The sequence below is a fragment of the Myripristis murdjan genome, chromosome 11, assembly GCF_902150065.1.
Source record: "Myripristis murdjan chromosome 11, fMyrMur1.1, whole genome shotgun sequence".
Classification (NCBI taxonomy): Eukaryota; Metazoa; Chordata; class Actinopteri; order Holocentriformes; family Holocentridae; genus Myripristis; species Myripristis murdjan.
In genome coordinates this window covers 7065574-7082329 of record NC_043990.1, presented here as the reverse complement: position 1 = coordinate 7082329, position 16756 = coordinate 7065574, and the positions used below count along the sequence as shown (strand labels likewise).

Below are 16756 nucleotides of genomic sequence, written 5' to 3'. Positions count from 1 at the left end.
GTCTGTCTTGGCTCACAGACAGACTGCTCAGATAACAAGTCAGCAGGTCAGCTCTTACAGTGGTCTAAAACTGTAGAGCCAAAGATGCAAAGCAAGACAGTTCACTCACTAGCTTGTTCTGTCATCAGCTTTGGAAAAAATATGGACTTCAGTGCTCTAAATGAATGGGGTTGGACCAGTTATCTATATAATACTGATCTATACTTTGTATGATATATCAGTGGGTTGGGTGCATTTTTCCTCATTTTTCCTCCTTATTTATTTCAGCAATATATTTGAAATATTTATAATCTTAGCCTTAGATTTTAGACATCATTCTGCAGATCTTTAAAAAATCTATTCTTAACAGTTTTTGGGTGTGATTTCATTAGGTTTGGTGTTAAAACCACACTAGTTATTATGATATTTGAAGGACGTTGTATACTGTAGTGGTTACCATAACCCATCAGTCTTCAAACCTTTCTATATTTAATTTTCCTATTAACAATGCAAAGTATGTAACTTTACTTATTAACATTAACATTTATATAGAGTGATTTATTATGCCCAGAGTATGAACAGCTAACATTAGCCTCATACATGATGGGCAGCAACTGAGAACATTAATTTTGCACAGAGCTTTTGCCCGTCCCTCCCCCTTAACCCCTTTTGATAAAACCACTGTAGCGACTACAGTCCAGCACCACGGACAGCACCTTAGTCCTGTGCACCGCTTGTATTAAGTGTAGTTCAGCAACCCTGTATACCACTGACAGTAACTACGGTCCAGCACCACCGACAATGTGTGAGCATGCATACATTTGACTGTAGTGCCTAAGTCCATATACCATTCACAGTGGGTAGAGTTCAGCACCACGGATAGCGCCGGAGCATATGTGCTAGTTACAGTAAGTATAGTTCAGAACCATGGACAGCGCCGGAGCATATGTACCAGTTACAGTAAGTATAGTTCAGAACCATGGATAGCGCCGGAGCATATGTACCAGTTACAGTAAGTATAGTTCAGAACCATGGATAGCGCCGGAGCATATGTAACAGTTACAGTAGTTCAGTACCACGGCAAGCGCCGGACAGCACCATGGACAGCGCGCGGCGATGCATGGTGCCTATAGTGTATAGAGTTCAGCACGATGGACAGCGCCTGAGCCTACATATCACTTACACTAACTATAATTCAACACCATGGACAGCGCCGGAGCTTATATACCGCTAACTGGGAATCTTCACCTGTCCACTGTCGTGCCGCTGCGAGCTAGGGCCATCTTCGAGCCATTCGCGGATATCTAATTCCAAAGGGAATTAGATATCCGTCACTCCTCATATATACCACTTACAGAAAGACAGTTCAGCACCATGGACAGCGCGCGGCGATGCATGGTGCTTACGGTGTATATGTGAAAGAATGGAATGAAAGAAAGTCAGTGTTAAACAGCTTGATTCATGGTGCATTTTTATTTATTCTGTTTTTCAGGGTCAGTGCATGTTAGTAATCACTACTATACCTATACCACTGTTATTATTTCTGCTGTGGTCCCACAGGCAGTTTTGTCGCTTTGTTGCCCATCCTGTGAAGCCTAACAGTAACTGCATATTAATGAGTTCACCTCATTAATGGTGGTTATTTACCCCCCGTTCGGATATATCGGAGCTTTCAGAAAAATATGAGATGAACAGCCTCATGATGGGTTACTGTATTGCTACCAAAACAAGCCTTTGGAGGTCAAACAAAAGCAACACATCAGTAAGATGGAGTTTGTCTTTTAACCAGATGAACACATGCATACAATGCACAAGATTTCAAATTCAATTTTGAATTTAACCCAAGTTGTATTATAATGATGACATTTGTTTTGCTTGATTATATTACTACTAATATTAGCCTATGCTGATTATTATTTATATCCGTACACATCGCGAGAAACCGACGAGGGAAGGAAACCCTAATGGCCACAAGATGTCGCTGTTGTTCTTTATAACAGAAATACGCCTGAGTGTGTAGCCAACATTTTAGGAGAGGCAAGTTCATATGAACACATCAACAATGCAAATCAGCTAGTGAGCCATAAAGCTGCATTTGAAATATACTTTCCAGTTTGGCAAAATCTGAATTTTCAGTAAGAGTAGGCTATTTGTGGAGGGAACAGAAACTTAAGACATAAAAAGGAGGGGGTTGTGCCAACATGCTATATCACGAATTTAGATTCATCATAACTACTTAATATAAAAACAAAAGACACATATAGACTACAAAATGTGTGTTTTCTGAAATATCTTCTCCAAAGTGCCACACAAAAAAACAGGAGAAAGCAACAAACTAACCTGCTCCCAGCCTATAAACCACGCTTTATGATAGAAAGGAGAAACAGCGACACCTTGCGGCTACTTGGGAGTACTACAGGAGGAGCAACCAGGGATAAGGGCTTGGAAGAAAAACAAGAGTCAAACAGCTCTTTTTAAAAAGATTATATATTACAGAAACAAGAATTAAAAAAATTACTTACACACATTATAAAATAATACTTTTTCTCTTTTCAGCACCATATTTTTTGTTGAAACACTTGTTCAACACAATAAAAACAAACGTATAGTCGAGGTCATTCTCTCTGGAGAATCTCAAGGACAGCTTGTTTTGAATGTACGTTTTGGTCATCCAACCCCATTTCCCTGCTATATCAAACCAAACAAATGAAAGACAAACAAATAAATCCAAACCCCTAATAGGACATCACCCCACAGCCACATTATACCCACAAACAATACCTTATTAACCACATTTCATTCCTTGGTGGCTGAGAGAATTGTCCCCTCCCTCCCACAAGCTTTCTCCTAGCCGCTGTGGTCTCCCAGATTGGAACTCCCACTAATTGTGTCTCACCAGTGAACATAAAAAATCAGAAAATAGTGTGTAAATATAGATTAAAGAGAGTTCAGCTTTAGGCCTGGTCAAGGAGAACCAAACCCCCTGAAACCATCGCGTTAACCCGGCCCCAGCGAAGTCAAACAGCAGCAACGACAATGAAATGTGACAGCACTGGAGAGTCACCATTTAATCATTACAATGGAAGCAAAAAATTTAACAGCACAGTACAGTTGATGAAAAACACTAAAAGGGATATTACAGTAAAATATGGCCACAGATTCTTTGGTTGTACAAAATGAGTTTCACTTTGACATCATGCATAGACCGAAAGGGCGTGCACAGAAGTTCTGTAAGTCAGGCTGGCAGTTGAGTTTAATATGTATTTCACTCGTTTCACTTGACCTTCAAGTGAGAGCTACACAAATAAATACAAATGAAATATACCACATTCGACTGGAATATTTGGTGGTCGTTTTGTTTTAATCTCAAAGCACCCTGTTTGTTTTAAATAAATACAATAGAATATCACTATTTCTGTACAAATGGAATGTAATGCACAATTTCCCCAGTAAAAGCTTCATGAGATTGTAAGAGACTAAAGAAAATGGAGGATTCAAAGTGAATAATAAAACTTTTTATGCTTTGGTATAATTAGCACCTTGCCACACATTTTTTTTTTCAATAAAGCATGCATTTATTCACGGTTGTAGGAAATAAGAGAGAGAGAGAACTTGGAAACTCATATACATATTAAAACCCTGATCACGTTCTGTGCTTGATGGAAGATCAGAAAATGTGTTCTGCGTGGAAAACAATAATCGAAGTACCCAGTCAGTACTCGACTGGTGTGTGGTAGCAACCCTGGCGGCCTAGTTAGTTGATCCATGATTTTTAAACAATTGGCCCTTTCAAAGGCAGCGGTGACAGTTGTAAAACATCAACATCAAGCTCAGTACAGTTTACAAAGTTAATGGCTTTTGGATTCACTGATCTCGGCATCGACATATCCTCTATCCTGTCCCACAGCATGCAACATTTTTTTCCTTACGTTAATGGTCGTAAAACTTCAAAGAGAGTTTCTATTGCTCTCAGGACTGAGGAAAGGTTTTCCACAGCCTAAAAGCAATAAAGCCTACTTGACACTGGTTTCAAACTCCATTAACCACAATGCACCGCACCAGGAAGATTCTACTCATCAGGTTGAGTTGAGCTGATAGTTGTGAGTCACATTCATGGGGAGTTTATTAAAACTGCATGGTAGTTATTATGATGAGGAAATGATGAGTAGAAGATTCACTTGGTGGCAGCACAACAACACAATACAAGTCAGTCTAACACGCAAAACTCAGCTGGTATCGACTGTTCTGTTCCCTCTATGGATCAGTTTTCTTTGGTTTAATTCAAAGCTGAGAGTTTCTCTGTGTTCACTCTGGGAGCAACATGATGAATGTGTCACCAGATGTTTATTCACTTCTTACAGATCTGAGCAACCACAGAAACTCAGCTGATGTGCAGACAAGCAACAAGTTTTTGCAGACCAAGACAATTTGACCACGGTTGACAACAGCCAATGGGATTTCTGCTCTTCCTGCAATTCCCTATAGTTTTCCTTTCATTAGAAAGAGTTAGGCCTTGTAGGAGTGGATGAAAAGTTGACTCTGGCCATTCATAGCTTCCCAATTTGTCTACAGCCTTTACTTTAGAGACTAATGGAATAAATGTCTCAGAAACGATGGTTGGAGTTGATGGTAAGCTCTAAAGTAGTTTTATTGAGATTTTGGGTTTATTTTCAATAAATGCGACCCAATACGCTATATAAACTCATCAAAATGACACAAGAAAGACAAAAGCATGACTGTTAAAAACTTGGTAGCTGTAAACCATTACACAGACACCGTACCATGACACACAGACCATGCTGCTCGCAGGGTGAACGTGGGACAAAGGCGTTAGGAACAATGCACTTTTAGGTGTCAGAGTGTGGGCCTTTTTTGGGGGGAAAGAGGGGGGAGGTAGAGCAGGTGAGCTGAGTGGAAAAAAGAGAGACAGCGGTGAGGAGAGAGGAGTGAGAGGGGGATCGCAGATGGGGGCTTCTGGCGCTGAGCTGCTGGCTCTTTCCCTTGTTGGTAGAAGAACACTGTTTTACTCCAAAGAATGCTCCCTCTCTCCTTTTTGTTTTCTTCCCTTTCTCGCGGCTGTTCGCTCAGTCGAGGGTCTCCTCTTGGCGAGAGTGCTCTACATTTTTATTTGTCTTCTCTGTACTTTGTTGACGGGAGGATGTCGCTTTCCCCGGGCATGTACGTGATGTGAGTGCTTGTTTGTCTCACAACAGCATTTGTGTGTGTATAAGTGATTGTGTATGTGTGTGTGTGTGTGTGTGTGTGTGTGTGTGTGTGTGTGTGTGTGTGTGTGTGTTTGTGTGTATTTCATATCATTTACAAGTTAATTTACAAATTACTGGGCATGTATGGTTATCATGTCTAAGTGTGTCTCTAAGTGCATGAGTATGTGTGTCTGTGTGTGTTTTTTTTATTTTCAGCATGGTGTATGTGTGTGTGTGTATGTGTATGTGTGTGTATGTGTGTGTTTAGCCTTGGAAACAGACAGGTCCCACTTCAAAGCCAAACTGCTGGTTGCTCTCCCCAAAGTCTGAAACCTTGATATCCAGCAGAGGAAGGTGCTCCACCTGTGGTGTGTTGACCTCCAGGACTGTCCTGTCGAAGCCCTTGCGATACTGCAGAGAGAGAGAGAGAGAGGGAGAGAGAGAAAGAGAGAGAGAGAAAGAGAAAGAGAGAACCATGAAAATTTCAGGTTAAGGAGAACCACCAAAATTACAGTTGTGTGGTTCCTCTGTATCAGTAAGTACTCAATAGTACGAGTATGAAACTAAATACATTTGCCCACATCTTTAAATTGCACTCATTAAACCTGTCTCAAACGTGTCTCTGTGTGTGTGTGTGTGTGTGTGTGTGTGTCTCCCCGACTCACAGAGCAGCCGTCGACCAGGGCTTTGATGTAAGGGCTGGTCTCGTAGCTCAGCTCCTCGTCATTGGCGCCCTGGAGGTGCAGCGCCCTCTTGTAGTTGTTCTTGGCGGTGCGGTCGGCCCAGGCCACCGAGCGGTGGCAGTGGTAGGTCAGGTTCTGGCGGGCCTGGACGCTCAGGAGACGCAGGAAGCCCAGCTGGACCACACCCACGGGCTCACCGGTAGAGTCCACGTAGGAGAACTGAGAGAAGGAGGAGGAGGGGGAAGAGGAAAGAATTGATGAGGAAAAAAGAAGGGAGGTGAAGGATGAGAGAGTGGAAGATGAAGTTAGAGAATGAGAGAAGATATAAGGTAAGAATGAGAATTTGGTAAAATACAACATTTCACAATCATCCTTCACATCTCAAAAAGCTACTAACCTTGCTGCCGGTGGCAAACTGGCTGTACCAAGATCCTGGAGTCTCTTTGTCCCAAGAGCTCATCTTCACCTGCCATCACAAGCATACAGATTTTATGGATAGAAATGGAGGGGAACTTCATGAATTTGCTCCATTAGTTCAGTTCATTGTTTTGCAATAAATAATTACAATTTAGCTGAATGTTTCCATCCTATGTGTCCCAGTGCTGCAGACTCAGTGGACTCACCGTGTTGATGCTGGTGCTGGGATACAGGCAGGTCTCTGCTCCATTTGTAAAGTTACAGAAGACCTTGAAAGAGTCTCTGGAGCAGCCCTGGTTGGGGTCAATCCAGTACTCTCCTGTAGGGGCAAAACAGAGATCAGACAAGATTGAAAACACGTGTAAACTAGAAGAGTGCACTCAGTAGAGTACAGATCTCCACCTGGTTTATCACCAATTTTCTGGACTAAGCACAAAACTCAAGAGAGACTCATTAGCCTATTGTACTGTTGAATGATTCAAATATAATACAGTACAGCAGAGAAAATATACCATTAAAACTTCCAAAGCCTTGCAAGTTTAGCTTTTTCTTGTTCCATCTCTGGCTCTTTGCCAGAAGTGTGTTTTACAAACTTGCCCGAAAAACACAACACATGTCCTGGATTTTTTCACCAGCAATCAGAACAAATATGGCGACAATAGGATAGAAAGATTAGGCCTAGTAGGCTGATAGGCCCAGTAGTATGCAAAGAGAGAAAGGGAGAGAGCTGAGATGGTCGAGTGAGCTAGACAGGGAATGAAGAGAGGGAGCAGAAGTAGTGAGAATAAACATTTTCCAGAGGTTTTGAATCACCACAACCACAAGATGTTCCTCATCATGCAATCATGACTGTGCGCAAAAAATTTAGGCTGATTGGCCGAGTGGTTTCTGAGATTAGCTGCGAACAGATTCAGTTTTCATGAAAACCAAGAAGAACAGGAGGGGGAGGAGAATGAAAGAGTGGAAAATGATGGAGAGGAAAACATGAAGGCAGAGGAAAATCTAATTTTAATTCAAAAAATGATCCCTAATGAAGTCTATGTCCATCAAATGGGCCTCCTACCGTCTTTGTAGTCGGGCTGGCTGAGGTGTAGGTCCTGGCAGGTGCGGGCGGGACTGTCCTGGGTGCCCAGAGGGAAACGAATTGTCTCGATCTCCTGGCGAAGTGAGTTGAGTGAGCCAAAGATCTCCTCCATTCCCTCGCTGCCCATCAGGAACTCGTTGCCGGTGGCGTCGGATGCGGGCATCTCCATGTCGGACTCAGAAAGCAGCTTGCTGGCGTCGATGGAGCGCTTGGACTTGGGACTCCTCTGGATGGGTAGGGGCTGGATGACATCGCCTGGTGGACCCTGGGGAACAACGGTTACATTTTGTAATAATTTAGCTGATGTTGTTAACAAGAGCAACATAGCTCAGATAATAAGTTCTGGTTTCTAAAGAAAGGTACTTACAGGGGGTCCAGGAGGTCCTTGTACACCCTTCTCTCCCTTGGGACCGGCTCCTCCCTAAACACAGGAAGGAAAGAGAGAGGTTGAACAAACATTACAGCAGCATTTTGTTGTGCATAATGTCACTCATATTATGGTCCAAAAACTGTGAAGGTATACTTACAGTAGCACCCTTAGCTCCCTTGATACCTTGAGGACCCTGTGGAGAATATGAAGCTTTAGTTTGTTGATGCTTCACAGTAAATGATGCTTCACTGTTAGTCACAGACAGCTTGGGAACAGACCCAGGAGAGAAAAGTGAGTATGGCAGCATGTGATAGGAGGATAAAGGCACTCACAGGCAGACCAGCAGGACCAGCAGGGCCGATGGGTCCAGTGGCTCCGGCCATTCCCTACAGCACACGAGACAAAACGGTCAAAGATGACAACCACATAACACTCGGGGGATGAAACCTGTTGGCTGCTCTTTTTTTGTTGTATTCTATTGTGACACTCAATGTGAGCCACTGAGGTTAAGAACATCACCAGCAATAGGATGAGGGTGAGAGTATATTAATTACTCAGCAGGGTGAAGCCTAACTCACAGTCTCTCCCTTGGGTCCGTTGGATCCCTGAGGCCCAGGCAGACCTCGGTCTCCCTTCTCTCCCTGCTCTCCTGGAGGTCCGATGAGACCGATAAGACCTGGGTGGCCCTTCTCTCCCTTGGAACCAGGATCTCCGCGCAGGCCGGGCAAACCAGCAGGTCCCTGCAGGAAGAGGAAAAAAAGGAGGAAGAGGGGAGGAGGACAGTGAGGAGATGAGGAGAGATGGAATGGATGAAAGGAAAAGGAAGACAGGTGAGCATGAGAGGACAATTACAAGAGGAGGCGGGGTATTAAGGTAGAGATGAAGAAGAGACAGGAGGGAAAAAAGCAAGAAAATCACCAAGGACATTACAAATCAGTAGATTTTAATGAATTCACGTCATACTGCAAATGCAAACTGTACACAATAGTGCAGAGTAGATGTCTGCATGAAAACAAAAAGGTATTGTTGTCTTACAATAGGTCCAGGTGGTCCCTTCTGTCCGGCAGGGCCTGGAGATCCTTGCTCACCCTGAAACACACATCAAAAAACACATTAGTTTCCAATACAGCATCCACCAAATACCATGTATGCATATATTCAACACTAATGTTTGGGGAAGCTGTTAAAATCTCATTCTCATGGTTTCCTTGATTGTGAGAAGAATAGACAACAGAGCAAAAAAAGTAGTTATGTCGTTCTGTGCTTTTGAAATTAACCTGATCATTTTTAATGAAATGGATTCGCTGGTATTTGCATTACCCGCCACAGAACTAAAGAGTCATAATTATAAATCATAATTAGTGTAAGTACTGACCACTGATCCTGGGAGTCCTCTGAGACCCTCTGTTCCTGGTTTTCCTGGCTGACCCTGGGGGCCGACGGGGCCGGTCTTTCCTGGGGGTCCGAGAGCACCTGGGTCGCCCTAATAGGCAATGATAATTACAAGAAATAAGTTTATTAAGCCAGAATAAACCAGAATAAAAACCTTGTGTATGTGAAAATCATGTTACTGTAGTATAATTATGTATCACTGTTACTTAAGACAAAAAATGGAGCTTTAAAGAAGCTTCAGCTGCTGGGATTTGACAGTGGACTAAAATGCAGATACAACAATGACAATCTACTGTAAAAAGTCACCTTGGATCCCTTCTCTCCCTGACGTCCCTCAGGTCCTCTCGTTCCAGCAGGACCCTGGAAAACACAACCCATTTCATCAGCATGTTCAAAAAAACAACATTTCATATTCTATGATCTTATAACTTTACATTATATTCTGTCTTAGTAGTTATGTTTGGGTTGTACAGCAAACATAAGTCATTTGTCGTCATTTGTGACTAAAAAAATAGTTTTCTTTTCAATTCTCAGAGCACACAAAAAAGGTTGTTTGAAATCTCCCAGTATTAATATTCACATACGACTCATTCCTACTTAACGATAGAGTAGACCGTTTTGACCACTGCTAAACTAGGAATGGTTCAGAACAGATGCATGATGGGAGAAATCAACCATGGCAAACAGTGTGCCACAGGTGCCTTTTGGTGGCATGAGGAGACCCTAAGATAAACGGGGTGACCTTACCCTCTTTCCAGGGGGGCCGGGAGGTCCGTTCTCACCAGTGGGTCCAGGTGAGCCCTGCAGTGAGCAAGAGACAAGACAAGACAGGTTCAAAACAAAGACATTTTACAATAAGTTAACATTTCTGCTTTGTATTAGGTTGTTACTTACAGCTTCTCCTTGTTCACCATCCTCTCCTCTCTCTCCCTTTGCTCCATCTTGGCCCTGAGGGCAAACAGGAAGAAGGTTACAGAGTTTGTTTTGGGGGCCAGTGATTTGATTTCGGTATATGACATAGGGAGAAATCTGATTCATCTAAAATACTTAGTTTCAGACACTGGGAAAAATGCATGATGGGAATAAAATGGGTAGGATACTCACTCTGGGTCCAAGCTCACCAGGAGGACCAGGATCACCGGGGAAACCAACAGGGCCCTTGAGACGGAGAGCACAACACACCTCAGACATCAAACTCAGACATCATCACATAAATGTGTTTTTCTTTAACACAACACAAGTCCATGTATGATACACACACACACACACACACACACACACACACACACACATACAAACACACACATCATTTAGTTTTTTCTCTCGTTTTCGTCCATATTTATGTGCCATTTCTCTGTGAAGTTGTTTAAGAATAATTCGGTCCTCATTTGACTTCATACCCACATCTACAAATATGATGCCTAAGTGGACTGTTATCAAGATCTTGAGAGAAGTGTCACAGATTGGCAGATTGAACTGTCAGCTGGATTAATGTTTACAGAATTATTACAAAGGAGAGAATAGAAAAAAAGAAACCACAGGAGTGATTGTACTCTTTGCAGTGGAGTCTAAAGTTTTAGATTCATGAGCTCTCCTGATGTTGTTATATATGAGTGTGTGTGTGTGTGCGTGTGTGTGTGTGTGTGTTCAGGTGTGTGCCGTACAGGGTTTCCTTTGGGTCCGTCGTCTCCGGGCCGCCCTCGTCCTCCGGCGGGTCCAGCAGTTCCAGGTTGTCCTGCCTCTCCCTTCTCTCCTCGCTCTCCTCGAGGACCCTGCCAGCGGATCATAAAACTGTCAGTTACTCACGGCTGACTTCAGCCCGTCAGCTGAAACTGAGTCTCCTGCCCACAGAGGGGAGATTCCTTGATATCTTGTCCAACACGGTCTCCGGGAAGGACTCTCAGCTCCTCACCTTCTTTCCTGGCTCTCCTCCAATTCCGGGTGGTCCAGCCTCACCAGGCTCTCCCTGTCAAGCAAACATTATTTCTGTCAGCGCTCAGGACAAACTGAAAAAAATATTATTTCTCTGAGTGGCCTCACACTCATGCAGAGACGCTTAAACACAAGAGTAAACATCTTTATCTCAGCACCTTCTCTCCAATGGGTCCAGGATTACCCAAACCACCAGGAGGACCTTGAGGACCCTGAAAAAGACAAACTGGATTAAAACACATAATCAGATACATAAAAGTGATTATCAACATGATTACAGCTCTTTTAAAGTATTAATATAATCAAAGTATGAAAGTTTTCTAAGACAGATGATCTATGATATTACCTCCATATTAAAAATAAGTAGTAATTAGGTAGTAATTAAGTACTTTATTTCATTATTTCCCTTAATAAGAACTAGTTACATTACAAAGTTACACTATTAACTCGAGACACAATAGCTCTTTGTTAAGACAGTGAGCCAATGTCATTTTTATTAAATAAAGTTACTTTTCATTTTTTCAGCAAGAATGTAACAGCTTACAGCTGACAGCTTATCAGAGCTGTAGTAGTAACATGTTATGTTATTAGATACAACAAAAAAGGAATCAGAAAATAAAAAAGTAACAATGTAACACATTACGACAGCACTGTCAATCAGTCACGTTACAATGGACATACAGTAACAGCTCTGTTACAGCTGTTGTGTGGTCCTTGTAGCCGATGGTATGGTAACTTAAAATAACAGATAAGACACTCACATCAGCACCACTGGGTCCGGCAGGGCCGCGGGGTCCTGGAGGGCCAGGAGGACCCTGGAAGCACAAACAGGTTCAGGCTTTAGTGTTTATCTTCACTGAACAGACACACAGGGGCTGACCAGGTAATTAAGGGTGATTACTAACTCGGCTTTGAGCATTAAAAAGTCAGCCACTGTTGTTATTTTGACAGCAGTGACAGAAAAATATGCAAAAATTGACACCAATAACATGACAACGAGCTAACAATAATACAAAATGTTGGGATTCGGTTTACAAATAATTTTAATATCTGTGAACTGGACTGAAACTGAAAAGTTGCTCACCATAGGTCCAACATCTCCAGTCTCTCCCTTCTCTCCTGATGGTCCTGGCAATCCCTAAAAATTAGAGGTAAAAGTTAAATATAGAATTAGCGGAACATAATATAGTACAGCTAAAACTACATCTAAATATCTATACCAAAGTCTAAAATACTGACAATAAATGAAAAAATGTCTCCAACACAGAGGAAGAATTATTTGTGCTTAGGCTGTTCTAACACAACACCATGGCACCTCAGCAACATCCAGATACACCAATATCTGTAATGTCAAGTTTAATACTAACAGAACACAATGCTTGTAACATTATCTACATGGACAAGAAAATACATGTCATACGTGGTATCAGTGGAGAATCTCTCATTGAAATGACTATTTTGGCTCTGCTGGTCTTTGATCTCTCTACCTGCAGTCCGATGGGTCCTGGGGCTCCTGGGAATCCTCTGGATCCTTCATCACCTTTGGCTCCAAATGGTCCCTGCTGGCCTCTGGGTCCAAGCTCCCCATCAGCACCCTACACCACAGAAGAAGAGTTAAGACTGGGAGACGAACATCAAAACACCATCATCATGATTGTCATTTTTCATGATGATAACTGACTGAACTTTCTGAGTTTAACTTAGGTTAACCTTTGAAGTGACAGTTGAATTGTTAATGTAATGTTCTACAACATTTTAATACAAGTAGATGTTTTTGTTGTCTGATTCTCCATTGTTGGCCGATATAAGACAACAGTGATCTAACCTATACCCTGTTGATGAAAGCTTTTAGTTTTGCTGTTTTAGACATTCAGCATCTGGTGTTTCTTTCCTGGGAAAAATTCACTGTCCAGTGACGAGTGATGTGTGCGAAGTGCAGACAGTAAACCTGACAGTGATGTGTGTTCAGAATCATGCAGATTACGGCTGTAAATCTATTAAGTTTATAAATCCAGAGCACTATAACCATCTGGCACTGAAAAAAACGAAATTGTGTCTAATTGTGTCTTTAAAGAGTTAAAGTTGCTGCTTACAGGAGCTCCAGGTTGACCAAGTGGACCCATTGGCCCGGGTGGACCAGGAGGACCCTAACAAACAAACAAATAAACATGTGAACAAATAAATGCATAAGCAAAACGAAAACGAAACATGCGCATAATAACAGAGACAGCAAAGTTTGTTTGGACATCTGGTTATAAAATGACAGCTTTTCTCCACAAACTAAACTTGGAACATTTCCCGTTATAAACTGATTTTCAGTTTGATGTAAAATTAGTTTCACTCACCTGCTCTCCTTTTTCTCCCTTGCCTCCCTTCTGGCCGTGCTCGCCAACCTCACCCTGCAATGACAGAGTTTCAGTATGTTATAAAAAAGAAGACAGAAAACAAAAGTAAGTACTGAAAGTAATACCCATCACCTCTGATGAATGATGTGCAATGCAAGGTTTTGACCAGATTTGCCCCAAACTACATTGTTGTAACTACATTCAGCACTTTTAACAACTCATACTCATTTTAGCAAATGACTGCTTTAACAAAATACGGCATTTACTGATTGTTGCCTTTTTTGCCAAGAGCTTATTGAGCAACTGAAGAGAATGACATAAGAGATAGAGATAATGGCAGCCTTCTCATAACAGGGTGAGGAGGATGGATGAAGGGTTACTGGCCTTGTCTCCATCCTCTCCAGGCACTCCAGGGGGTCCAGCAGGGCCAGGCAGACCAACGGGACCCTGGACTCCATCACGTCCTGCAGGGCCGATGGGACCTTTCTCACCCTTAGACAGAGAGAGGGAGAGAGGGAAGAGAGGGAGAGAGAGCAGAGCACAGAGTCAGAAGAGTCACCCACTATTTTTTCTTCATGATAATGAACAGGATGGACATTTATATTTTTGGATTTGTTTATCTCCAGTATTGAATGGAATCCCCGACTATGGATAATAAGTCCTGAGGTACTCACAGGAACTCCCTTCTCTCCAGCGGGTCCGGGAGGCCCCTGAGGGCCGGGTCTACCGGGGGGTCCGATGGGTCCAGCAGTACCAGCTGATCCCCTCTCACCAGGAGAACCCTACAAAAGACAAATAAAAAATTTATTACTGCCTTGGTTGCTAAGTAGATGACAGTCTTACAATCCAGTTAAATGGACTGAGATATATAGATTTATAATATAAATGTAAAAATGAGATCTGGAGGAGACAAAAATAGAAATTTAAGAATTTCATCCCAAACTGAGATAGGTCAATTTGACAAATGTGACACCTACAATTACCGGAAATTATTTATAGCCAGAAGTCAGTGCAAATTAGGGCACCGACAGCAGGTCACTTAAATCCTCGGCTCTTTAACAGACGGGATTATTTATATTTAGGAGATCCTGAATGGCTTCCAGGTAGGATGTTATTTAAATATATTTTAAAAAAGAATATACAGTGTTATGAATTTCAAACGTACAGCAGGTCCAGGGGGTCCAGCAGGTCCTTCGCTTCCCTTCAGTCCTCCACCTCCCTGGAAGAAAAGAAGGGATTAATCGATCAGTTTTCATCTTCATATGGGCTGTTTTCTGGACACTCTGTAGTGTTGCTCTGCATATTGCCATTGTAATGCAGGCTATGCACTTCTTAACAATGCCTGCATGTAATATTGGTGTTTTACAAAACTAAAGCTTATTCTGTTAATGCACTGGAGGAATCTCTAAACCACACATGAAAGCTGGAGAAAGTAATTCACCACAATCCACTTTACACTTTACAATCTGCATAAAGCCTACACTACCTGTAAATAACTTCTTATTTAAAATTCTAATTTAATATTTTGTAAATATAGATATTGTTTCACCATAATCACACCTTATTTTTTATATTTTTATTTTATATAGATTGTTACTGTTCTTTTAAACTTTATCTTTACTATTTACTGTAACTTTTCCCTCTTGCAGCAACATAGACAAATTCCTTGCATGTTCGTATGTTCTTAAACTACATGGCAAAAAAACCTGATTCTGATAATAATAATAATGATAATAATAATAATAATAATGATGATAATAATAATAACAATAATAATGATAATAATAATAATTCTAATAATAAACTTGAAATGAAGTAACAAAGTGTATAACAAAGAATAAAAAAAGCATCAGTAAAGAAAAAAATGTAGCAAATAAAGATGAAATACGGCAAATAAAGATGCTGCAAATAAAATAAAGGACAACAGAAAATGTACTAAAATAAAAAAAAAAAATTAAACAGAATGAATAAAAACTCCATGATTAAAGCTAAGACTACGCCATTTATTATTATTATTTTTTTAATAATTCCTCCTCTTAGCTCCAGTGAAAAACCAGGCTGATGTATTCTGAACAGGCTGCAGACAAAACGTTTGAGACTTTTTATCATGCATGGTCATCGGTCTCAGGATCCACACACAGTCTTCCTCCATACTCACAGGGGTTCCAGGCAGTCCTCTCTCTCCAGGGAAACCTCTCAGTCCTGGGGGTCCGTCCTTGCCGGGGCCTCCTGGGGGTCCAGGGTCTCCTTTGGTGCCCTCCTTCCCAGAGGGACCAGGAAGTCCCTGCTCTCCGGGGGGACCTGGGGGTCCGGGGTGACCACGCTCGCCCATGGGACCAGTCTCACCTGATGGACCCTGGGAGGATGGAATGATTGGTGGAGAAGAAGAAGATGATGAACGAGAGGATGGAGAGGAAAGTGCGGGTGGAGAGGAGGAAAGAGTAGAGAGGAAAGAAGAGATAAAGGGTGGACAACATGAAACAAAGAGGATGATGGGAAGGCGTGGACAGAGAGGACAAGAGGACGGAGAGGAAAGAGATGGAGTGAGTAGGGCAGAGAGCAGAAAGAAAATGCAAAGGAGAGAAAAGACAGCGAGTGGAGAGAGGAGAGAAGAGATTTTTCTGCTGTGGATGCCGATAATATACAAAATTATTGACAAAATCCTACACATGCTGGAGAAACTCACCTGAGGTCCAACCACTCCGGGAGGCCCAGGTGGACCCATCTTGCCTTGGAAACCCTGCAGGAGAAAAAATAAATTAAAAGGGTTAGGGTTAGGGTTAACTAACCTAACTATCCGCTAAGCTCCATCTTTCCTTTTTACAGAGCTTACACACACACACACAAAAAAAAAATATCAGAAAACTTTCCATCCGAACAAGCTAATCACTAAGTTTCTAGCAGCTTTATCACTGAAGAGACTCCAAATGGGAATCGGGGTGTAGGTCAGTATTTTCTTACTCTTGTCAACATGAGAAAATGACATAAAAGGAAGACTTACAACTTCTCCTCTCTGCCCAGGGTGTCCGGGCAGTCCGTCCTTTCCTGGTGGTCCCTGTGTGGAAGCATCATTTAACCATTATTGACTTAAGAATTAAATCACCAAGTTCACAATGATTTCTGACATCAGAACAAAACAGAGTAACAGGCAAGCATGAGAGCCAAAAAAAAAAAAAAAAAAAAAAAAAAAAAAAAAAAAAAAAAGGCCAAAACTTTCAAAATGTGGTTTTGACAAAAACTCGTCAATAACTCGGTATCAACACAATCTTCTTACTGGAGGTCCTTTTGGTCCGGGGAAACCGTTGGCTCCCTGAGGCCCGGGCAGTCCCTGAATGAGGCAAGAACAGATG

The 16756-nt window shown here is 42.0% G+C and overlaps 1 protein-coding gene across 2 annotated transcripts in view; it reads right to left on the bottom strand.

The window, feature by feature from the left end:
* Nucleotides 1-3023: 3023 nt before the first annotated feature.
* The window catches only part of col11a2 (collagen, type XI, alpha 2), a 54414-nt gene continuing 40681 nt past the window's right edge, over nucleotides 3024-16756 (bottom strand). For both annotated transcript variants that reach the window (XM_030063917.1, XM_030063918.1), the window contains 30 exons: nucleotides 16681-16734; nucleotides 16408-16461; nucleotides 16093-16146; nucleotides 15565-15762; nucleotides 14572-14625; nucleotides 14081-14188; nucleotides 13791-13898; nucleotides 13407-13460; nucleotides 13155-13208; nucleotides 12549-12656; nucleotides 12146-12199; nucleotides 11823-11876; nucleotides 11220-11273; nucleotides 11042-11095; nucleotides 10794-10901; nucleotides 10234-10287; nucleotides 10024-10077; nucleotides 9877-9930; nucleotides 9436-9489; nucleotides 9113-9220; nucleotides 8773-8826; nucleotides 8316-8477; nucleotides 8070-8123; nucleotides 7895-7930; nucleotides 7735-7788; nucleotides 7347-7632; nucleotides 6490-6602; nucleotides 6264-6332; nucleotides 5849-6085; nucleotides 3024-5594 (listed from right to left, as the gene is read on the bottom strand). In XM_030063917.1, the coding sequence (XP_029919777.1) occupies nucleotides 5448-5594; nucleotides 5849-6085; nucleotides 6264-6332; nucleotides 6490-6602; nucleotides 7347-7632; nucleotides 7735-7788; nucleotides 7895-7930; nucleotides 8070-8123; nucleotides 8316-8477; nucleotides 8773-8826; nucleotides 9113-9220; nucleotides 9436-9489; nucleotides 9877-9930; nucleotides 10024-10077; nucleotides 10234-10287; nucleotides 10794-10901; nucleotides 11042-11095; nucleotides 11220-11273; nucleotides 11823-11876; nucleotides 12146-12199; nucleotides 12549-12656; nucleotides 13155-13208; nucleotides 13407-13460; nucleotides 13791-13898; nucleotides 14081-14188; nucleotides 14572-14625; nucleotides 15565-15762; nucleotides 16093-16146; nucleotides 16408-16461; nucleotides 16681-16734 (2706 nt within the window). In that variant the 3' untranslated portion in view covers nucleotides 3024-5447. The remainder of the gene's footprint in view (nucleotides 5595-5848; nucleotides 6086-6263; nucleotides 6333-6489; nucleotides 6603-7346; nucleotides 7633-7734; nucleotides 7789-7894; nucleotides 7931-8069; nucleotides 8124-8315; nucleotides 8478-8772; nucleotides 8827-9112; nucleotides 9221-9435; nucleotides 9490-9876; nucleotides 9931-10023; nucleotides 10078-10233; nucleotides 10288-10793; nucleotides 10902-11041; nucleotides 11096-11219; nucleotides 11274-11822; nucleotides 11877-12145; nucleotides 12200-12548; nucleotides 12657-13154; nucleotides 13209-13406; nucleotides 13461-13790; nucleotides 13899-14080; nucleotides 14189-14571; nucleotides 14626-15564; nucleotides 15763-16092; nucleotides 16147-16407; nucleotides 16462-16680; nucleotides 16735-16756) is intronic.